Below are 26,143 nucleotides of genomic sequence, written 5' to 3' on the forward strand. Positions count from 1 at the left end.
TTCAGCTCAGGCATGCGATGCAGACACAAGAGAGGATGGTGGATTTGAGTTGCTCCACTATGGGAGGGATGGAACGGGTGCTGGAGGCCCAGGACACTAAGGGGCTTATTTCGGTGCTATATAGTATGCTACTTACCAAATTCCTAGGAGATCCGTTGGTGGAGACTAGACGTAAATGGGAAGAGGATGTAGGGACTATAGCGGATGAAGAATGGGAGGAATTAATCGGATCGCCCAAAATAATCTCTATTAGTGTAGCACACAGGAGGTCGCAACTCTTTCTGCTGCATAGGGTATATAGGACACCTAAGGTGATGTGGCAAATGCGAATTAGAACAACAAAAGAGTGTCCCAGATGTATGTTTGATGGAGCAGATATAAAACATATGTTTTGGAGTTGCCCGAGGCTGAATGTATATTGGAAAGCAGTTAAGGGAATGGTATCTAGAGTATATGGTAGAGATTTCCCACTGGAACCTAAGATCTTTTTATTGGGTTGTATGGGGGAGGAAGGAGGAGATGGGGTAGAATTACTGGCTATAAAAAAGGTTCTGTACCATGCTAGGAAATTAATTGCAAAATATTGGCTGCAGGCGGATCCCCCGGAGGTGTCTGAGCTAGTTGGATATGTTAATCACACGGTATCACTGGAACACCGAATATATCTGAAAAGAGGGGCAATACATAAATATGAGAAGCAATGGAGTAAATGGGTGAACACTTATAGTAATGCGACACATTAGATGAGATTTGAAGGTGGACTGACGCATATATATGATCAAGGTATGGTGGGATCACTGTCTGGCATACAGGAAGGATGGAGGAGGTGGAGGGACTTGGCGAATCAAGGAACAGAGGAGGTACTGCGAGGGGGGGGGAGTTCGGTTGTTAGGGTTAGGGAGGGGGATATATGTACTGGTACAACTAATGATGATGAAATACAAAGTGTAATGTAAATTACAGGAATTTTGTTCTAAGCACAAGATGTTATGCTGTTACTTTGCTTTTTCTCCTGTTGATTGATTTCTTTGTACTTTATCAGAAATGAAAAGGATGTATAATTCATGTTGTATTCTCAATAAAAACTTGTCTGATTTAAAAAAAATAGTATTCCCAATCTGAAGACCTTTCTGTTTGGTTCTAAAGGACCAACATGGGGATCTTTCTCCTGTGGCCACTGCTCAATCTGCAAATCGATTGTAAGAACTAACACATTTTCTGATTCTGAAAACAAAAAAAGCTTCAAAATCGTACATTTTATTAATTGCAGTACAACGGGGGTGGTCTACATGGCTACTTGTCCATGTGGTCTCTCCTATGTAGGCACGACTACAAGAGAGTTGAAAATGAGAATCCAGGAACATGTCAGGGACATTAAAAAGGCTGGGCTCATTGAGAGAAACAATTGGGACGAAAAAGACAAACTGAAGTCCATTCCCAGACATTTTCGTGATTTTCACAATAATAGTTGGTAAGATCTAAAGGTTCATGGTATTGATAAAATTATTACCGGATCGCGTGGAGGGGACACCTTTCGGAAATTAGAACGTATCGAGTGCAAATGGATTACAAAATTGAAAACTAGCTCGCCTCTGGGGTTGAACGAAAAAATGTCTTTTGCCTCCTTTTTATAACTTTTCCTATGGTCCCATGGCATCATTCGTTTTTAATCTATAGATGTATATATATTGCATTTTGAGTTGTGATAGGTTTGGTTTATTTTCAGTGTTACTCTCTATATTGTGCTGGCCCTTTGTACTTGTTGGTATAGTGATACCTTGAGTTTGTTCTTGACATTGTCTTTTGTATTTCCATAGGATTTGCTGTTGCATCTGGCATCCACCCATTAGAATACCAGGATTTTGTACTACATACATCAAATATTTTGTGTTCAAAATCGTCAATTAGTTTATGCATTATTGCCTTTGTGACATATTTTTTGTAGCTTCCTCAGGGGGTACTCAGCATATATATTCTTTATACGCTTGTTTTAAGCGTGTTTATTATATATCGGGTGGATTCGGCCCAATAATGCCTTACTTATTGTTTTTTTTAATCTATTTTTATCTATATATATATATATATATATATAATTATTATTCAATAAATATATATTTAATACTATTACACATTTTTAAGTAGCTTTGTTCGTGCCATTTAGCACACTTCCCATAGGTATGGTCATAATTGGCCTATTAAATGATATTTCACTGTATAATATATATATTCTTTTTATATACATTTTTATTGTATTCATATACGTCACATTTTTTCACTTCATATTTATATATATTTTTATGTACTACCACTTAATATATTATATTTTTTGGGATAATTCTATTTTATATATAATATTTACTTGATTGCTATAATACTATTTACATTTTTGTTTATTTTCAATATACTGTGATTAACAATTAATTGATTTACTTTCAGGTGTTATTTTTCACGTGTGTATCACTTTATATATATTTTTTGTATTAGTTTTTTAATAAAACTATTATTTTTTCACTTTGCACGTGTGGTCACTCACTTTTATCACGTTTTATTGCTTTATTTATATATATTTATTCATACATTTTACTTATATTTATAACTTTTTATTTTATCATTTATTGCTTATTAGATTTTTTTGGGTCTATATAGTTTTATGCATACAAACAACTGGTTTATTTATTATATATATATATATATATATTTTTGCACATATATGCATATGAAATCCAATGTTCTTATAATTGTATAAAACAACCAGTGTACCATGAGTGCACCACACTCATCTCATTATTGTCTTTATCATTTATATGTCTTGTGTACGTATTTATGCTATGAATATATCTTGTTTTATTATGGTTGACCCTTATTGGCACATTGTCTTGTGTAATCTTTTTCTTTATTGTTTGGTCCCGAGTGTTGTGCGTATACACTGACTGTCTCTAACGGGCCATTGCATTTCATACATATTTATTTTGCCCTGATGTCTATAAGGCTGGGTTCACACGACCTATTTTCAGACGTAAACGAGGCGTATTATGCCTCGTTTTACGTCTGAAAATAGGGCTACAATACGTCGGCAAACATCTGCCCATTCATTTGAATGGGTTTGCCGACGTACTGTGCAGACGACCTGTCATTTACGCGTCGTCGTTTGACAGCTGTCAAACGACGATGCGTAAAAATACAGCCGCGTCAAAGAAGTGCAGGACACTTATATACATTATATGCAGGGCACTCATATACATTATATGCGGGACACTTATATACATTATGTGTGGGACACTTATATACATTATATGCAGGACACTTATATACATTATATGCGGGACACTTATATACATTATATGCGGGACACTTATATACATTATATGCGGGACACTTATATACATTATATGCAGGACACTTATATACATTATATGCGGGGCACTTATATACATTATATGCGGGACACTTATATACATTATGTGTGGGACACTTATATACATTATATGCGGGACACTTATATACATTATATGCGGGACACTTATATACATTATATGCGGGACACTTATATACATTATATGCAGGACACTTATATACATTATATGCGGGACACTTATATACATTATATGCGGGACACTTATATACATTATATGCGGGACACTTATATACATTATGTGTGGGACACTTATATACATTATATGCGGGACACTTATACATTATATGCGGGACACTTATATACATTATATGCGGGACACTTATATACATTATATGCGGGACACTTATATACATTATATGCGGGACACTTATATACATTATATGCGGGACACTTATATACATTATATGCAGGACACTTATATACATTATATGCGGGACACTTATATACATTATATGCGGGACACTTATATACATTATATGCAGGATACTTATATACATTATATGCAGGACACTTATACATTATATGCGGGACACTTATATACATTATATGCGGGACACTTATATACATTATATGCGGGACACTTATATACATTATATGCGGGACACTTATATACATTATATGCGGGACACTTATATACATTATGTGCGGGACACTTATATACATTATGTGCGGGACACTTATATACATTATATGCGGGACACTTATATGCATTATATGCGGGACACTTATATGCATTATATGCGGGACACTTATATACATTATATGCGGGACACTTATATGCATTATATGCGGGACACTTATATGCGGGACACTTATATACATTATATGCGGGACACTTATATACATTATATGCGGGACACTTATATACATTATATGCGGGACACTTATATGCATTATATGCGGGACACTTATATGCATTATATGCGGGACACTTATATACATTATATGCGGGACACTTATATACATTATATGCGGGACACTTATATACATTATATGCGGGACACTTATATACATTATATGCGGGACACTTATATACATTATGTGCGGGACACTTATATACATTATGTGCGGGACACTTATATACATTATATGCGGGACACTTATATGCATTATATGCGGGACACTTATATACATTATGTGCGGGACACTTATATACATTATATGCGGGACACTTATATGCATTATATGCGGGACACTTATATACATTATATGCAGGACACTTATATACATTATATGCGGGACACTTATATACATTATATGCAGGACACTTATATATACATTATAAGCGGGACACTTATATACATTATATGCAGGACACTTATATACATTATATGCGGGACACTTATATACATTATATGCGGGACACTTATATACATTATATGCAGGACACTTATATACATTATATGCAGGACACTTCTTTGCAACGTAATTTGAGCCGTTCTTCATTGAACTCAATGAAGAGCAGCTCAAGATATACGAGCGTCACAGACGCCTCGCATAATACGAGGAGGAGCTTTTACGGCTGAAACGAGGCAGCGGTTTTCTCCTGAAAACAGGCTGTCATTTCAGCCGTAAAAGCCAGCTAGCGTGTGAACATACCCTTAGGGTATGTGCACACGTAGTGACCAAAAACGTCTGAAAATACGGAGCTGTTTTCAAGGGAAAACAGCCCCTGATTTTCAGACGTTTTTTGAGTAACTCGCGTTTTTCGCTGCGTTTTCGGAGCTGTTTTCATTGGAGTCTATGACAAAACGGTTCCAAAAACGTCCAAAGAAGTGTCCTGCACTTCTTTTGACGAGGCTGTATTTTTACGCGTCGTCGTTTGACAGCTGTCTAACAACGACGCGTAAATGACAGGTCGTCTGCACAGTACGTCGGCAAACCCATTCAAATGAATGGGCAGATGTTTGCCGACGTATTGTAACCTTATTTTCAGACGTAAAACGAGGCATAATACGCCTCGTTTACGTCTGAAAATAGGTTGTGTGAACCCAGCCTTACTGCTACATGGTCTTTGATTACATCTTTCCCTGCCTGTTCCAGTTTCAAAAATGGCAACCATAGTATGACACGTCATACTCTTGTGTCTACACTGCCCTCTCGTGGCGCCTTTGTGCTCACGTCTATGCGCGTGCGTACTCGCGCCTCGAGAGCGCACACATCGGGCATTTATCGGCAGTATCTGCCGTTCACCGAGCATCATTCAGGTAATTAGATTCCGTTGGTCCTAGTGATATGTACATCTACGATATCATCTGTGTTCTAATAGTATCCACCTGCAGCAGCAGGCCACTATTGGCCTTCTCTCAATCAAACTCCTCCCACTATCCTGTATAAATGGAGCGTCATTCACCTCTCCTGTCAGTACCCCTTGATAAAGCTACCGCGAAACGCGCGTCGGGGCTCATGGTGTGGTGTTCACCCTAGGATAACTATGACTTATTCTGGTTGGTATAGTCCTTGGGACCGGGTTTGAACCGCGATTACTCCCTGGACATTTTATATGTTTACACTCACACACATACCAGTGTGTGTTGTGTGCTTCCTTCTCTTTATACTCGCTGTTGGTTTATTATCTGTCTTATTGTACTGGCATGACAGTTTGCATCACACTTGTGGTCTTTGGGATTTTTCCATAAATAGCATGCCTTTCTGAGCTCTCTCTTATTGATTTTTCTCCTCTGAGTATATGCCATTTGTCATAGCCTTGGTGCTCCCCACATCTATGTATTTTAACCATTTGTCCTATTTTAGGTATTGATGGCCAACATGTTTTTATATGTATTTCAATAAAGCAGTGTGATTATTACAAGGTACAAATTTGTACTTTGTTTCTATTTTCTTCCTTTGTGGATGTGTGACAGGTCCACATGTACATTTATAGGTATTCATTCATTATTTTAGCACTGTATGGTGGTATAATTTTAGCACTGTATGGTGGTATAATTTTAGCACTGTATGGTGGTATAATTTTAGCACTGTATGGTGGTATAATTTTAGCACTGTATGGTGGTATAATTTTAGCACTGTATGGCGGTATTAATTTAGCACTGTATGGCGGTATTAATTTAGCACTGTATGGGTGTATAATTTTAGCACTGTATGGCGGTATTATTTTAGCACTGTATGGTGGTATTAATTTAGCACTGTATGGCGGTATAATTTTAGCACTGTATGGTGGTATTATTTTAGCACTGTATGGTGGTATTAATTTAGCACTGTATGGCGGTATAATTTTAGCACTGTATGGTGGTATTATTTTAGCACTGTATGGTGGTATTATTTTAGCACTGCATGGTGGTATAATTTTAGCACTGTATGGTGGTATTAATTTAGCACTGTATAGCGGTATAATTTTAGCACTGTATGGCGGTATTATTTTAGCACTGTATGGCGGTATTATTTTAGCACTGTATGGCGGTATTATTTTAGCACTGTATGGTGGTATTATTTTAGCACTGTATGGTGGTATTAATTTAGCACTGTATGGCGGTATAATTTTAGCACTGTATGGTGGTATTAATTTAGCACTGTATAGCGGTATAATTTTAGCACTGTATGGCGGTATTATTTTAGCACTGTATGGCGGTATTATTTTAGCACTGTATGGCGGTATAATTTTAGCACTGTATGGCGGATATTATTTTAGCACTGTATGGTGGTATTATTTTAGCACTGTATGGTGGTATTTTTCTAGCACGGTATGGCGGTATTATTTAAGCACTGTATGTTGGTTTTATTTGAGTACTATATGGCGGTATTTACTTAGGTCACTGTATATTGGTATTATTTAGGCATTGTATTGTAGTATTTATTTATGCATTGTGTTATACTGCACGCAGTTCTTTTTTTAGCTGCACTATTAAAGAAGTAAAACTGTGGCTAGAGAAGTCCGGAATCAACAAATTCATAGAAACAGTAGATTTTAAAAACATCCACATGTATTAGCAAGCCGATATAAGGTCTTTTGAGTGTCTTTAAGAAGACGGTCAACTCTGTGTGACCCTGTCGTGCTGTCCACAAGATAACGAACATCAATCTTTTCCTCACACCAAAGAGGAGAAATTAGACTACAGCTTAAATACAATTTACTCCATAACTATATTTCACTCTTATTGAAATTCTAGACTTGTGTCCTAGAAGATTAGATCAAAATCTCGAATTAGGATCAATGTTCCTCATATCTCCACGTCTCTTACTCTGGAGGTCATTAAAATAAACTCCTGCCAATGTGGCTTAGTCATACCAGCCGTGTGTTCCTTCCAAAACTCTTAGCCTACAACGTCTTCGGGCCTCGGTGGACGGAAGCCAAAAAAAATTATGATTTTATGACACTCTCCCCAACCAGTCATGACCACAAATTCTTACTGTGAGGTTTACAAAAGATCCCAAGAGTTTCAGGCTTTAATATCTTAAGCACTACACATCTTTTCTTCTCCCCTGGACTCATCATCAAGCCTCGAATAGAACACAATAGTAGTTGTACCGTTTCCTGACTTTCCGGCACGAGAAATGAGTTACCGGAAACTTTTGACTCATATTTGTCATTTACCGTACCGGGCAGACAACCTAATATTTGCTTTAAAAAATAATAGCATTTAACATCTCCAATTTCAGGACTGGACGTCTCTCTTTCTGTGGTGGATAATTGTTCCTAAAATGTTATCAAAGGAATGCTTTTAACTTGCACCTCCGGTGATGTACAGCAGCTCTTCTCTCTGTATACAAAGCCCGGTGCTGACCACGCTTGACGTGTAAATGAACAGGCTGCCGTATATCATTCTAGACAATGAGGTATAACAGCCTCATAGGTAATCAGGGCAACCGCTGATGGTGTTTACATTAGTAGAGAACAAATGGCATCACCGATAGAATGCCAAAAATTTCTTTTTCTTCAAGCCAATTAATCCTGATGAGAAGTTATCAATATGTGGAGAAACCTTATTAGACAAAATGTACAAAAAATAATAATAATTTATATCGGTGCCCTAATAAAATCGGGATACGACTGCCACTTGTTACCATGGGTACAAAGGTTGCTAAGAGAAACGTAATTACTATATTTTTTTAATTTATCTTTCAAAAACTGTGTAAAAAAAAAAAAATTTTAAAAATTTGATCTGTGTTTTTGACTGTAAATGATGAAACAATACATGGTGGTATTTTCGAAAGGAAAACGAAATATATTATAACATTGTATTCGAACTTAAGCATTACAACGCTCAGTATTAGAGCATTCGTTTTGTGACACTATTATGGAGAACAGTGGCTAATGCTTTTTTATGGTAACTGTGATGTAATATAAGGGAACCGTGTCTGACACGATTACGTGGGCACATGGCTAACACTTCCAAATTACCCATAGTTGACAAATTTTAAGACGGGACATCGAGGAGATTTCGAAAAGTGTAACATGGAAAAATGTTTCCCTTATGCCCCGCTGTTTTATATAGAACACGTTCCAAACGACAGCATTTGATTCAAAGATAGTGCTTATGACCCCCCATTTATCACCACCAAAATGAATAATGACCCCTAGACCAGATCTCCTAAACAAAATACAGACCCTAGACCCCCTAAATAAATATAGATCCCAGATTAGATTCCTGAATAAATACAGACCCAAGACCAGAACCTAATACAGACCCCCAGAATACAGACCTTAGACCCCATAAATACAGAACCCAGACCCCCTAAATAATTAAAGATCCCAAACTAGCATCCTGAATACATACAGACCCTAAGACAGAACCCCAGAACTCCTAAATACAAACCTCTGAACAGACCTTTAAATGTCCGGACGCCATTGCAGACAATGTCCGGAACGCTGGCGCTGGTGTCGGTTTGTTGTCTGCCAGCAGCCCCTGGCATATAGAGGTCTACAGGAATGAGGAGATGCCAATATATTTTAGAAAATGCGGGGCACCCGGGAGATTTCCCAGCTCTTCCAGAAGTATGGGAGATCTCCTCTTTTTACGAGACTCTCCAGGGGAGTTGGCAGGTATGAAATGACCATGGAGGTCCAAGACGGAGGTCAATTCTTTTACCTTGACCTGTATTTTTTAGATGTGTGAATCGTACAATAATTTTTGCCCTCACAATGAGAGGCAATTATGGGTAAAACATTTCATGTAAATGTTGTCTTGAGCATATTCCAGTGCTGGCAGCTGCGCCCTCCTTCCAGGAAGACTCTGGACTTACAGAAATAAAATAATTTGTCTTCAAGGCCTGAAATGAATCAGGGATTTGTCCTTGCAGCCAGCTATAATATTACAGAAAATGACCCCACTACTATAGGTAAGCGCATATGCCTGGTGTGATCCATGGATATAGGATGATCCGAGAATCCCACAATCAATAGGTTCCTCTGACTCGTGTTACTGGATCTGCTTGCAGACATGGGCAAAGATGTAATATAGATGCAGCAACCCTGCATAGAGAATACTAATTTACAGGCTTAGGGTTGATCCATGTAGAAAACTGTAAAATGACCCCCTATAGGACTATAGGTTTAAAGGGATATTCCCGTTTCAGTAAATAAATGTTATTCCTTTTATAACGAAAAGTTATAAAATTTTGTAATTTCCTTTCTGTATCAATTCCTCATGGTTTTCAAGATATCTGCTTGCGGTCACTCAATAGGAACCTTCATTGATTACTCACCGTGGATGAAAATCTGTCCTGGTCATGTGATGGACACACAGGTGTATGGCTCGTTACAGTATAGTTCTTAGCTCACAAGTTCCTACATTAAAATCACATAATTTTTCTGTTTTATCTCAAGCACCCAGTTCATGGAACATAAAAGGAATGGTCATTATTCATGGGTGCACAGAGGCGATTTAGTGGTGCAAGAAATCATCATCAGACTGTCTTTATAGGGGAGGTCCAAGATTAGAAAAACATGGCTTTCTACCAGAACAGCACCACACACGTCTGTGGGTTGTGTCTGGTATTGCAGCTCTATTGAAGAAAATAAGGCTTAGCGGTAATACCACACACTACCCATGGATAGGTGTGGCACTGTTTTTGGAAGAAAGCAGCCATGTTTTTCTAATCTTGGACAACCCGTTTGTCTCATCTTGCAGAGGGGCTCTCCGCTCTGGCTCATTAAAGGGGGATTGCGAGCGGGGGACCCCCTTCTATGACATCCATATGCCCTAATAGGGCATATGGACAGGGGCTGTCTTTATGAGACAACCCCTTTAAGGCCTCATGCCCACAGCAGAGCCATGTGCACAGAGGCACACGTTCCGTACTATGGTGCCATAGGCACACGGGGTGCCGCCGTATGGTGCTCTGTACAGGGTCATATTACAGAGATATTATGCCCTTGAAGAAATGCTTCCTTATACCTCCATAACATCATGCCACAAATTTTGCATTTCCGTAAGAATTCTGAGGATTCTGAGAGGTACAATAGGGCCACATACACTTTTATAGGTGCCATACACCAAGGTTGCACAGAGTATGAGACAATATTCTGGATTCTTTGATTTTCAAACTTTAAGGGGTTGTCTCATCAGAGACAACCCCTTTTTCTGTGGAGTCAGCTGATCAGCCGATTGGCGCGGGTTCAGCTCCCGTCCCCTGAACATATCGCTTACTTTGCCAGTTGAAACTGCGGCCAGCTAGGAATTTCCCCTGCAGTGGCCATTCAGGTAAATGCCATCCACATAATACATGGACGGCTTGAGTCCGCCAGGGCGGCTCTACGATCTGGCTCAAAGAGTGGGGTCCCAAGCAGAGAAACCCTATCTATGAAGTCCATGTGCCCTAATAAAAAAAAGTATCTAGACTACATAGAGCTGAGCTGCAGACATATTGCACGGTCTTGGTTAATTCCTACACTCATGTTTTGCAAGTTGAAGCGCCTCTGGTAATATCCAGTCCAAGATGAAGAACTGTCAACTAAACCTACAGGTCACATCATCTGATCATGTGAAGGCAGCAACATACTCAATATATGACATTAGTCCAATGAGATCTATTGTACCTGAGCCTTCATCTCATACAGAGGAGCATCTTCTGGTGTTAAGTGGATCCCCTCATCCCATTTCTTTATAGCCTCCGAGTGCCTAAAAACACAAAAACAGCAATTCAAATAACGACATAAAACTCTATAGACATAAAAAAAACAGATAAACTAATCATGATCATAAGAAGGAGAATGCACCGTATTCATTTAACCAAAAGTAGACAGGATGAAAATATTTTAAAATTAGATCAGATCCCCATGGAGAACTAAACTTTATTCTAAAGGGTTACCCATCCAAGATCCAGCGATGATCTTCCAGCCACCAGCCGGGTCAAGTTGACAAAGCAACCGTTGCCTTCTTTTGGCGTAAAGGCTTGCCTATGAATTAAGGTACTTTCTGTTGAAGTAGTTTATGGTCTTGCCTCTGGATTTCGCCTTCGTCCTGCTCCGTTGAATTTGTCACTTCGTACTGGTAGTTCGACCTCCAGGCCCTTCTTGTGATCACATCTTCGTCTAATACACAGGTTTGTCGCATCTTGACCGCTCTTCCGGTGACAACCTCTGGTAACATTCCTGACTTTGCCTCTGTCTTGTTCCAGGCGTTTCTAACAGCATACCCGCTGCCAATCACTGACTATTTTGGGGACTGTGACCTGAGACCTCCTAGCAGGGGTTTAGGGTGAAGAACGGGGAGTTCCCTTGGACTCCACAACTCAACTAAACCAGTGCCAAACTGACTGCAGCTCAAGGATCCACTTTTCTGGTGAGAACCGTAACACAAAGTCCCAAAAATGTTACCCAAAAATATTAGAAAGAAAATAAAGATTAAAGAAAAGAAAGCCATAAGCAAAAAATGACAATATATATGGCAGACACCAGACACATTACTATTATTTATATCCAACTATATTCATACACAGATCGCCATTTACATCAGTCCCTGTGCCCAGTGGCACTCAGAAACTAATTTCCCTATAACACACTGGTGCCAATTACATAGGAAGAAAAATAATGTTTTTGAAGTGTAAGAGAAAACCGGAGGAAACCAACAAATTCACGAAAACCTGCAGCTCTGAACATGATGGATATAAGAGTGTTACATTCATAATGACTATATATATATGGCTGACACCTTCAAAAACCTTCTTTTTATGTGCAAATCTCACGCTCTGCAAGACCATCCAGATTCCCCAACTTACAATGTAGCAAGACTTGAATTGCAAGATGGTTTACACCATTATTTATTTATATGATCTACTATAGAAAGCCATTCATAAAATATAGCTACTGGCCAAACTATCTCCCCCGACCTTACCATAAACATGCATGCTCGGCCGAGACTCCTATGTCGCCTCCGGGCCCCTCTGTTCTCTCAATACACTTCTGTCCCACTCCAGACCCCTCTTTCTCCCTCCAGCCCTTCTGTCCCCCTCCACACCCCAACTAAGTTCATCTAGACTCCTATCCCCTCCAGACCCCTCTGTCCCTTCCAGACATATTTGTCTTGTTCGGACACCTCTGCCCTCCTCCTTAACCCTCTGCCCCATCCAGACATGTGTCCCCCTCCAAACCCTGCTCCAAACACATTCTGTCCCCTCGGTTCTCTAAAGACCCTAAGTCCATCTAGACTCCTGTCCTCTCCAGACCCCTCTGTCCATTCAAGACATATCTATCCTATCCACACCCCTCTAAACTCCTCCTGACCCCTCTGTCGTTCTTCTGACCCCTCCAGACCCTTCCAGTAGCGATTTGTCTATCGACAGAACAAAGGATCAGATATGTTGTAATCCAACATAACCGTTCACCGTTTTCCCCAACATCTGCCATAAGGGAACAGTTGGGAGGCCATCATTAATCGAATAGGTATGGGCAGCTTTACACAGAAAAATAATGGGAGTTACCAATTGTCAGAATCCATTCTCCACTTAATCCCCAATATCTGGCATACTGTCCAGTTACTATCATATGTCCACCATGCCCGGTTTACTTACGGTACCACTGCAATAGACCAACATATTCACTCACCATACTGCAGAAGGACTGGTGCTGCTTAATATTAAGGGAACGCAATTCTTAGGGGAAGGGGTCACTGGACCCCAGAACTAGAGGGAAGAGTATTAGGTGAACATTTCCTACTTTGAAACTGGGACAAAGCCAGAAAGCCCTGCACTTATTCCGGGGTTTACTCTAGGTTGGGTTGTTTAGCGCATAGGCATGGAGGGAGCTTGCTGCTGCAGAAACCTTCCCCTAATGCTCTGCTTGTAGTGGAGACCAAGAAAGCAAAACCCTGCATTTTCAAGCTGAAAAAATCGTAACCGAAGTGGTGAGAGAACTTATGGCAGCATCATTGGTGCGTTGTGAAGAGGATCTACTTCGCTCTGCTGCATTGGTATTTGTCAATGTTGAGAATCATTCATAATCTGCATGACATATTAAAAAAACCTTACTGTAACTCGTTCCGGGAATAGACGTCGCTGTGCCACGACCTCGCTCACAGCCTTTGGTAAATATACCGTACCTCAATCGCAGAGCGCAAGATGGTCGAACCTACACATATACAGATTTGTACTGAGGCCCTGGCCTGGAAATGTTTTCAAGGTTATAATGCCGGATGCAACAGTCTCTATCCTGCTCCCCTCAATTTTACAAGCGTATAATATTTCTGGAGACGGACTCATCATCCTCAGTGTATTCCCTGGTGAGAAGACTTCACATTCCGATTCAATGCTATAATCTTTTTCCAAGTTCGTTATTATCAGATCTTACACAGGCTCATACACAGCAAGTTAATGAAGATACACAACTAGCTAAAAGCACCCCTCAATCACAAATAAAAGCTTGCCACCATATCCAGACAGGTGCAAAGATAGCAGTGTTGAGTTTGTCAGATGTAGCAGCGCTGAGTTTATAACCATGTGTCATGTGGAGTATATCTGTATGTACAGTGCGTCCTGCTTCTTTTAAGAGAGAGCTGTGGAAAATCTATATCAACAAAAAAAAAAATATATATATATATATATATATATATATATATATATATATACACACACACACACACACACACACACACACACACACACACACACACACACATATATATATATATATATACACATATACACACACACACCCAAATATAAATACACACACACATACATATATATATTATATATATATATTCCATTGAAGTTACAGGACTACTGTAAAAAGTTCTTCTCTGCCTGGGTCCCTATGACAACACCTTCTGTCACATGCTCTGGCAGCTCAATGCTGACTGCAACAGTGAGTAACTTTCCCATGGCCCTTAGAACATAAGGTTTAGAGCAGGTCATGCAGGGGCAGGAGAAGCTCTCTTGGTGCTCATGGCAGATATTTCAGCAGCATGTGTGCCCCTGCCCAACTTGGCCCCGTAAAGTTCAGCACGAAAGCTGTCAGATGAAAAATCATACGTTAAATTGAACTAAAGGAAAGCGCTCATCGGACCCAGGAACCTACAACATTATCAGCCGCTACGACACAATGGTTGTCCAAAGACATTTGAAAGCAGAGCTTTGGGGTTTATTAAATGCATATATTGTGTCCTCCACTCACCCCCCGGCCCTACATGGCCACTTATCCCTCGTCCCAGCTTTGTAGACATGTACATCATCTTCTTACTCGTAATATCTTGCATAGGACACCATCCTAGGAGAGTCGCTGATTTATTTAGGCAGCAGTATAATACTGGTCATAGTTATTATTTTAGGACTCCGCCGGCAATCTACGTCTATGGGACCATCAAAAAATCCCCCGACGTCTGCCGTCGGGAAAGCAAGGATCTGATAGGTTGGAATTTTACCTTTGTGATTCTTTGATTACTCCATAAACCCCCTCTCCCATCCCCCATTAAAATATGCACAGCTTATCCTAATCTACATGTTAATGGAGGGGTCTGGTAGACTGGGGTCGGCTGGATTGTCATTCAACAGATGGTATCTCGTGTCTATGGTCAGCTCCAATCGGTGAGACAAATTTCTGCTCTTGGGACTCCTATACAGGGTCAGCCTTAAATTGGATAATGCCCTTTGCGGTACTTTATGTTGGTGCCCCCCACCTTGTCATACGGTGTGCAACTACCTTTACCATACAGAGCATCATGCAGGATGATGCCTCAAAAAAAGCCAGTGCCATTTATTGGCCAAATCACCATACAGTTGTCTATATAACAATGCTATACAGTGCCACCACCATACACTGCAAAATAATATACTGTACAGTGCCAAAGTAAATACGCCATACAGTGCTCAAATAATACTACCATACAATGCGGAAATAGCAGCTCCCTCTCTAAAGTAATCTAACAACAGTGACATACAATTCATTCGAAGATTCCTGGTGGCGCCACCCTTCAGCTGGGATAGCCGATACGCCACCTATGTGACCGCAGACATCGCACAACCCTAAGGTTGGCCCTGCTCTTATACAAAGGTGGCACATAGGGGGCCTCATCATTCTCTCTCTGAGAAACGAGAAGTGTCAGGTCGTCAAACAAAGATTTTCTTAAATCCTTCCCATGTTCCCGATTCTGAAAAACTGACAAGACCAACATGTAAACCCACCATGATTGGCAGCGCCCCTACCCTTTGCTGCCAAAGTCAACATGCAATCACCAGCCCTCTGTTTACAGAGAAATGAAACAAAAACCAAAATTGTCGGTATTCGTTTTGGAACATTTCCTCATTTTTGTTTTGTCTGGTAAATGATTTTTAGGCATCAGGCCTTTCAACCAAATGTTACAATAATTCAGAAAAATATTAATATTTATACAAAGTATAAAACAAAATTTAAAGGGGTTGTTTGGTTTAGAAAAAGCCTTTTCAAAGGGTAAATAGGGTGTCCCCAGTTCAGAACTCTCATCTATCAGCCGGAGCAAAGAGCGGCTACAAAAGAGCGTTTCTCCCTCTGGAGGACCCAGCACATTCATGCATTACACGGACGGCCCATTGGTTCCAATGGCAACTGTGTAATACTTCATTTCTCCTGTGGTGGTGCTGCAGGAGAATTTAACACTTGTTACCAGATTCCCGGATAGATTGCAGGAGGTCACAATAGCAGGACACAGTTTATTCCTGCGGGGGGTTAATTCCAAGGGATTGTTCAAAGTGTGCATCCCCTTTAATAAAAAAGCATGTGCCCCCAATACCGAATATTACAAGAAAATATAAATCCTTATTCTTCCATCAAGCATTCGCTTTGGCTGTTTGACAGTCCTGTTTCTAGGATAAGCGGAGAGCGCCAGACTTTGTATAGATAATAGCGCAGAATAGTATCATCCATAGTTTACTGGAAGTTTTTCTTGGTTGGTTAGCAGGCACATATGATCATCTCACATAAACCTAGATCACATGATATATCACCAGTGCTTGGCTATGGTTTATTATGTCTGTACTTTATATATTATACATGTTGTTATATAGTTGATGTTTTTAAGGATAGGGGCTTATATTTCAGGGTCATGCTTGACGCAAGTGTGTGGGGGCTCATAGACCCTCTGTCTGCATCATTAATCAAACAAGGGACTACCCCGGCAGTCTGGAGAAATGTATTTTATTCTCCTTATCATCCCGTTACCAATGTTTCTTTTTGGGTTATACAAGTATCAATCCTAAAACTGCGGATCTGGGTAATGTATGTAATTATCTGGGCCGCTGCCCAAAGATGAATGTGTATATAACTCTACAGGCTCAGCAAGTCAGCAATAGATAGTATACAAAGTACAGTGTAGACTGTGGGGTATCGTGATGGTTAGGGGCAATGTCTACAAGAGGTACACACGATTCCAACAAGAAGGCTCCTCCGGCCCGCGGATGTGGCAGGTGCGTCACAACGCAAGGTTCAGAATTCAAAGGGGTGGTTGCTTAGCAACGGGCACTGTACAGAAAGGATGACTACACTAAACTCCTTTCCATGGGGTCACAGAATAGACACTCATTTCTGTCTTATTGGCTGGGCCTTATTTCCGATTGTATTCAGCAGTTACTTGCCAGTCAGCTGAAACGCTGATGACGTATCCATGATGCAGCAATAGCCCCATCTTATATATACTTATTTTTATTTTATCCCATAGGGGGCCATGGGGAAAAGGAATAAATATGTATCTTCAATTCCTTTTAAACATTCAAAGTAGGAAAAAACCTGGAGAAACCAGTGTTCTAGAGCGCACATGTCAAACATAAGGCCCGCCACCTCATATTATTTGGCCCGCGAGGTCCGCTGCATGTAAAAACTGGAATCCGGTTTTTACACGCAGCGCCAAAACAGCAGGACTTAAGTTTGACATTAGTCCCTGCGCACGGCAGCCACGGGTGGATTGGCCATGTACTTTACCGGGAATTTTCCTAGTGGGCCGGCCACTCCACTGCTTAGGGGCCGCTCCCCTGTACAGTCCTGCATACATTGTGTATGTGGGCACCGAACCGTGATATAAAGCAAACTCCACATACACAGATGTATGTAGGAGCCTCCGTCCACTGTCTGCTTGTTACAGTGATTTCAGGACCTTTAGGAAAGAACATCATGTGACGATCACGTGATCAAAGGTCAAGACAAATCACTGCAGCTTCAAGACTGGACACAGCAGAGAAGAAAACCTGAGAAAGGTAAGTGTTAAATAAAGAGTGTGTGCGAATGTGTATGTATATATATTTATTTTGTTTGTGATATGGTGTCTCAGGTTATTTAACAACATGTTTCGGCCTCATGGTTGTCTTCAAAGGGCTGATTGTAATTGTACGACTGTATAAATGTAACTAGTCCTTAACAGTTAAGCGAGCGGTTACAGTCTTACAAATACAATCGGCCCTTTGAAAGCAACCATAAAGCTGATGTGGCCCGCAGTGAAAATGAGTTTGACACCCCTGTTCCAGAGTCACTTTCCTACATGGTCTTCATTAGCACCATCCTGTTTTCCAGTCTTTCGGATGATCCTAGACTAAAATCTTAATAGGGACTATTTTTTGCTGGACTGTTGGGTTCTGAACTAGAGATATTGGTTTATAGTTTATTATTGATCCTAAAGTCTAAATTGAAAAAACACAATATTACCAGAAATGTATCTGCAGCTTTAAAAACATTTGCACACGTGGCATTGGGTAACAGGCTAAGGCTATGTTCCCACTTGCATTCATAACGGAAGTAACAACTCCCTGCCGAGTGCGACAAATACCACTGGCACCCAATAGACCCAACGGATTGACTAACAATAGGGTCAGTTAGGTTCCGGCCTGGTATCTGTAATTTTCACAGGAAAAATATGACTGACTCTCCGACACAGATATGAACAGAGCCCAACCTATTGTCATTCATTCTCTTCTTATGTGCAAAGCAGTGCACACCTTTGTCAAGGACCGACTACTGTCGTTATCCATGGTAGACATCTCTACTCTCATAGCCAAGACTTCTCCCGTGCTGCTCCTCTCCTTTGGAATGCTCTCCCCCGTTCCATAAGGCTATCCACCAGCATACAAAGCTTTAAGAGAGCTCTAAAAACCCATCTCTTCAAGTAAACCTACCACAATACCTAATAAACTATATCACTCGTTCCCCGCCATCTACCCTACACTTCCTCCTTGCCTTACAATGTCTCCACCCATAGCACTTCTGATCACAGAGGACCCCACTGGGGGCTGCTCCACTTAGCTGAGTCTGCACTCATGTATATACCTTAATGTCATCTTGTTTGCTGATATTGGCTGGTTCAGTACTGCAAGAAAACCCCTTGTTCCTAATGTATCACCCCCTTTCCTGGTAGAGCATCAGCTTGTGAGCAGGGCCATCACTCTGTATGTTTATATGGTAACATAGTGTCTGATGGTAATTGTATGTCCCTCTGCCCTGTATCAGATTGTACAGCACTGAAGAAAATGTTGGCACTTTCTAAATAAGATCTTATAATAACAATTTTAACATACGTGGAAGGAAGGAAAAATAGGTTTTATTGAAACATATGGACGTGAGCTACCATAAGACGACTAACCGTCACCGGCTTCCACAGCAAAGAGCAAACATCAGCAGACGTAATTATACTGCAGGGCGCAGAGGAGTCATTTTTCCTACATTAGACGTCCAGATGACTCGTTCTGTATGGAAGGATAAATATAAAATCTCAATATGCTTTAAGTGGTTCGGATCTCTTTATGACGAGCACCAGACAATGCCCACTCAGCATAACCAAACATTAGTGAGGGTGCTTCCTGTTCTTAATGGAATTTTATCATACAAGTGGTTAACGTGTTGGTTTTCTCTGTGTGGGATGTACATTAGATGGAAGCGGCTGATAAGAAAAAGCTCATAACACTCTACTTATACTGTAAAACTAATTAGGACATGCTTGGGCTTCTATACTGCCGGAAGTCAGTGCTCTAACCAAACGCTAAGGCAGATAAAAGACCAGTAAACTAAACATAAAGGCCTCTTATAAAAGTCTCATAAAAAGCTTAAAATACTCCATGCCAACAAAGAGAGTTAAAGGGATTGTCCCATCTGGGAATATCCCTGAGCGGAGGATCTTCTCTACGGGTCAGATCAGACAGTAGTTGTAAAGATTCCCCGCTCTGGTGGACTCAATGCAACCCCAAGTAACATAAGCTGCCATACTGAGCTTTCTCCGGGACGAATAGTGGATTGCCATGGGTTAGAAAAGCCAGACCCACAGTGATCAGTTGATCGATGATTTATTTTATTTTTTAAATCAACAATAACGTTTATTGAAGATTTACAATGAACAAACAACACATTGTGAAATCATGGACTTGCAAAATGGAAAAGTACATAGGTAAAATAAGCCCAGCATATAAAATGTATGCACGTAATTTGTGTTGTATGAATAGGAGTCAATGAAGGAGAAAAGAAAATATAACAAAAAGCTTAACAACCTATAAACACGTTATGTCAGACACGGATAGTTATCCGGAACGCCGAAATATAATAAAGGCCGGCCTCCTGGCTCGATGAACTGAAGGACAATGAGCCTACAAAAAATTAAACTTGGTGTCGTGTGCCAAGTCACTAGTGCATATATACAAATGAGGCCAAAGGGCTCTGACCAATATGGGTACATAGTAGATAGAATGTCATTGAATATTTACATATTTCCTTCTCCCTCGGTCGGAGGGAGAAGAAAATCTCTCCGAATCAATAAATAGGAGACATAATCATAGGGTCATGAGGGACAGCAACTCCATGACATCACACAAGAATTAAAAGACTTGTTCCCAGCAATCTCTTAGAGTAGGGCATGTCCAAAACAGGTGGAAAAAAAGAGTCAGAAGACTCTCCACACTTGGGACAAATATCTGGAAAACTAGGTATATATGTAGGCTTAGTCCCAGTTCTTGGTGTATGTGCAGCGTAGGTTCCCACCTTACAGAGGTCGCCTTGTCGTGGCAGGTGGGCTAACACTTTTTGATCAAAATGTGCACTAAGAACCTCCCTATTTGTAAGTAGATTTAGCTTTAGTGCATATTTATTTATATTTAGTGGTTTAGGTGGCATCAGTGTCGCAGGGTGCTGTCGCCATTTTTTGTCTGCTGAAAACTAGGTTTAAACTCGCCAAGTCTGCTGGTAGTCATATATGCTCTTTGAATAATGTATAACTGGGACCTTCTTTCACGGTGATTTGGAGGTACCTGCTTAGGGTAAGCCAGGATCAATCGACCATTCCTCATCTGTGAGGCCCCCCACATCTGCCTCTTACCTAGATCTAGTCGGAGGGGAAGTACTCTTGTGGCGAAGTGTCAGCAAGTCCCCGTAGGGGATAGAAACCGCTCTTTTAAATCGGCGACACCAAGTAAGTTTGTGGGGTAAGAAAAGTAATTATTACAAAAATCACACCAGCAAATTGGGTTTGAATCGCATGTCTGAGTTGTAAATAATAGAGTTGAAGATGAGGTGAAGAGAAATTTTGTCTTGGAAAGATTGAAGTATACCCTATACACAAACATCCCCCATGAAATACACCACCTTGGACCTCCACCCGGCAACACAAGGCAAATCTAAGAGTTCAGGGAGAGAGCGATTATGCCATAGGGGTGTGACCGATGGGGTGGCTTTAACATAAAGAAAGGGTTGTCTTGATGGGACAACCCTTTGAATGTAACGCTTTCTATTTGATTCTTTGCCCAAGAGCGCACCTGGATGCCAATCCCTGGCTAGCAACAGTCAGTATTCAGATGACAGCTTCAGAACGGTGACGCAGAGTTGCCCAACGGAGTGTAGCTAAATTGGACTTGCTAGTAGTTGTGGAAACTTTTCGGAGCTGGAGCTGGAGCACAGGAAATGTCTGAAATCAGACGAGAAAACTTTCCCAGAGATTGTTAAAGGGTAACTAAACTTTCAGAAAACTTCTGACATGTCATAGTGACATGTCAGAAGTTTTGATCGGTGGGGGTCTGAGCACGGAGACCTCCAATGATTGCTGAAACTAAGCGGCAGAAGCGCTCGTATGAGCACTGAGCCGCTTAGTTTCTGACCGGCTGTTCTTAGACTTTCTATTGAGACGGTAAATCAATTGCTCGGCGTTCCGAGAAAAGCCGGTCAGAAACAAAGCGGCTCCAGCACTCACCCGGCCGTTTCTGCCACTTCGTTTTAGTGATCGTGGGGGTCTCAATGCTCGGACCCCTACCGATTCAAAAAACTTCTGACATGTCAAAGTGACAGGTCAGAAGTTTTAAAGTTTAGTTACCCTTTAAGGGGTCGACTACCCTCAGGCGCTAAGTCTAAGGAATACTCCCGTTTCTTAATCGTAAAACCTAAACCCCCTGAAAGAAGGTGTGTCGATAGGAGTCTCAGGTCACGGTCCTCGGGTTAGTACCCAATAGACAAACAAAGCTGCAGGTAGCGGGCTTGGTCAGAGTCGTGCTCCAACAGATTTGGGGCGATAACAGGCAGTCAACTTAAAAACCAGAAATCGGTAGCAAGAGATAGAGTAGGGGGTCAGGCCAAAAGGATGATACACAAGTAATCAGGAATAAGTCAGGAAATTTACCACCAGGGTTGATAACCAAGAAATGACACCAGGCAGGAGTTCCCCTTTACAGATTTCAGGAGGATAACACCACATGCAGTGGCCGGGTCTTGATCCTGTGACTGGAGTCATGATAAGCAGTGTAAGGAACAGTGGCGTCGCCTTGGCAACGGATCTGGTCAGCCAGCGGCTCCGGATATTAAATATTTTATGTTATTATGACCTCTGAAGTAGTAGGCTGTTACTGTGTTTTAGAGTATATGTAATGGTTTACTTACCATACAAGAAAGATAGATTGTCAGATTTTGCCCTTTAAGAGGTATTACCATCCCAGAACTGTACAGGTCCAGGTCCCAACTCTAAAACCTGCACCTATCTTTAGAACTGGGGTTAAACGACCCCCGGCCTGTCCGGGGAAGCAGCCACCATGTCCAGATGGAGAATGAATGAAGAGGCCATATTTCCTTGTATTCTTCGCCTGGGTGTGGCAGCCAGTGGCCACCGCACCAGGCAGGACAGGGATTCGGGTACCCCTCTTCTTTTCTAGCTCTCATCTTGCAAAGACTCTACGAAGGGCTAGGGAACAGAATATCAAACATGATGGTATCTAATGGGAGAATAAATATTCGACACCTTGCAGTTGAGCGGCGTCACAACTTCAGATCATTACTAATAAGGGAGAAGTGGTGTCTGGAGAACCAGTCAACTAAACTCATTATCGGGATGACATCAATAAGGTAATTCTGAAGACAGAGCACATAGGCAGTTATCATATGCGGGAGTCTCGGAGGATATCAGGCAAAGTATCCAAGAAACGCTGATATTAAACTACAGTCATACGGAGAATAAATGACTTCTCCCCTCAGAGCGCTGTGCTGAATCACCATAAGGAATATGATTATTCTCCTATTACCGATCCAGTGTTCCTTCCAAGTTGAAGTGTGACTAACCGGTGTGCTGAATACGTCAACCATAGACCACTAATGTATATTTAAAATAAAATAAAAAGGATACTGATGTATCACAGACCAAACAAATGCCAAAAGGGCACTCTTCTGACATTTGTTGGGTTTATAGGGGTCTATGGACACATTCAGAGTACTTAGTCCCTTGTGAAACGACCCTTAGTGAATTCTGACTTAATAGAGGGGAGTCCTCCATTGAGGACCCTGATCTATTAGCTGGAGCGTAGAGTGGCTACAAAGAACGTCGCTTTCTCTGGAAGACCTATCATGTCTGTGCATGAGTCAGACAGCCAGTACATTTCGATGGACATCATGCAATGTTCCTGTGGTGGCACTAGCTGGTGGATCCCTCCAGAGATTACAGCGGATTGTTGGGGTTCCAGCAGCAGGACACCCTGTCCAAAGCGGACATCTCCTTTAAAGCCACATGAATGGTACAACGATTAGGTGGGGATCAAGAATCTCCAAACCCAAGAAATAGCCCTGGAATATGAAAAGTGACAATTGCTCTGGTTGCTATTCTTTGATGTCCATAGGGGGACAGCTAACCACATAGATGACCTACATTTGATAAAAACGACTTCCCTTTAAACATGAAAAGGTCTCAGGGTAAGAGAGAAGGGTGGATGACCATTGGTCATTATGATATTTCTAATTATATTCTGTAGCCAAGGTCTGACATAAAGGTATTGGCGGCCGTACACTGTATTGATTTTTCTGAAATCGTATTATTTTAAATTGATTCCATTAACTATATTATAAAGGTTAACAAAGGGTAGACCACAAAGTATAAAGTATTGAAAAGACATACTGGAAGTAGTGGGAAATATCCCGGCCACTACATCATTTAGGACCCTTATTTTTTGTCTACCTTTTTTTCCATGATGCATCGATTTCCAGCTGCCACTTTCTAAGGCCTCGTTCACATATGCGTTGGAGGCTCCTTTAGGGGCCTCCAACACAGATTATGACGAAAATACAAGAAACTATAGCGCAGCATCGTTCGCGGTACAACAAGAACATAAAAACCCGACACTACCCATTGAAGTCAACGGGTTCTGTCGGCCGCCGGTGGTGTGAGTCGTGCAATGGAACCGTAGCTTCCGTTTTTTTTCAATTGTTATGCTCCTTTGATGGAGCAGAACAACAGAAAGCTGACCTCAGGTGGAAACCCAGCATAAATCTTTTCTACTCCGGTAGGAGCTTAGTGCATACAGCGTACACCAATGTTTGGAAAGATACGGTATACTAACTAACATTTTCAAAAAAAAAAATGCAGGATTATTTAAAACTCGCCCTGTTTTGCTCGGGAACACTCCTTAACTGCCTAAAAATGCCTCCCTTTAAAAGCAAAGTGGCATAAATCCCAGCCCTTTTGTTGTCCAGTTTATGGGCCAGTCCTGTCAAAATCAGGATTGTTGGCGAATATGGTACAGTAATTTGGGTGGTAGGTCCAGCATTTAGACATCCATTTACATCCTAGTGATCACACTGGGCACAGCAGTTGCGCCCACAGGATTACTTGTGACCGTTTAACCTCAAAAACACTGCGATCAATAGGGATTGCAGTGTTAACTCAAATAGCGACATCAAGCTAAAATGAAGTTTTGACAGCCAATTGGGTAAAAATGTAAAAAAAAAAAAAATCATCTCAACTTATAAATATCACAAACTGCTACATTGTGGAAACCATACGGTAACGTAACCATTTTTCTCGAATTAAGTGGAGTTTTCCTTTAAAGTGTAAATGGAATATTAAAAAACTTTTGACATGTTATAGTGACAGGTCAGATGTTTCGATCGATTGGGTCCAAATACTGAGTCCCCCAACGATCGCTAAAACGAGGCGGCAAACGTAAGCCTTTTTTTTTTTAAGTTACTTATTTCTATTATATTTTTAAGTTTTTTGCTGTATTTTTTCTTTCTTCCACATGGTGGAAAGTATTAAAAATTAAATAATAATTTGACATGTTTTCCTATGTTGGCCACCAGAGAGAGAACTTCCCAGAATTACAGCAAGGTGAATAAGGCAAAGCATCCTGACTCACAGCTGCCGTAAATATGGGAGGGAATCTCACCCCCCCCCCCCTCCTACAAGCCAGGAAAAGGTGTCTTCAAATTGCTAAGCAGTGTCCGGCAGCCATTTTGGGTGTGATTCTGCAGCTGGCAGAAGCTATTGGACACACCAAAAGGCTAAGGGTATGTGCACACGATGAGAGGCTTTTACGTCTGAAAAGACAGACTGTTTTCAGGAGAAAACAGCTGCGTCGTTTCAGACGTAAATGCTGCTCCTCGTATTATGCGAGGCGTCTTTGACGCCTGTAATCTTGAGCTGCTCTTGATTGACTTCAATGAAGAACGGCTCAAATTACATTGCAAAGAAGTGTCCTGCACTTCTTTGCCGAGGCAGTCAATTTACGTGTCGTAGTTTGACAGCTGTCAAACGACGACGCGTAAATGACAGGTCGTCTGCACAGTACGTCGGCAAACCCATTCAAATGAATGGGCAAATATTTGCCGACGTATTGTAGCCCTATTTTCAGACGTAAAACGAGGCATAATACGCCTCGTTTACGTCTGAAAATAGGTCGTGTGAACCCAGCCTTAGGGTATGTTCACACGCTTACTAAATAAAGGGAAAACAGCTCCTGATTTTCAGACATTTTTTAATCAAACTCGTGTTTTTGGCGGCGTTTTTTACGGCCCGTTTTTGGAAAACGTCCCAAGGAGTCATATGCACTTCTTTTTGGCGGGCGTCTTTTTACGTGCCGTTTTTTTAAAAC

At 41.0% G+C, this 26,143-nt stretch overlaps 1 protein-coding gene across 1 annotated transcript in view; it reads right to left on the reverse strand.

Moving 5' to 3' along the window:
• TTC33 (tetratricopeptide repeat domain 33) overlaps positions 1–26,143 on the reverse strand; it is a 223,399-nt gene that overhangs the window by 76,768 nt on the left and 120,488 nt on the right. The window contains exon 3 of the mRNA XM_075847598.1: positions 11,412–11,493. Within this exon, the coding sequence (XP_075703713.1) occupies positions 11,412–11,493 (82 nt within the window). The remainder of the gene's footprint in view (positions 1–11,411; positions 11,494–26,143) is intronic.

Source organism: Rhinoderma darwinii, chromosome 1 (assembly GCF_050947455.1).
Source record: "Rhinoderma darwinii isolate aRhiDar2 chromosome 1, aRhiDar2.hap1, whole genome shotgun sequence".
Classification (NCBI taxonomy): domain Eukaryota; kingdom Metazoa; phylum Chordata; class Amphibia; order Anura; family Rhinodermatidae; genus Rhinoderma; species Rhinoderma darwinii.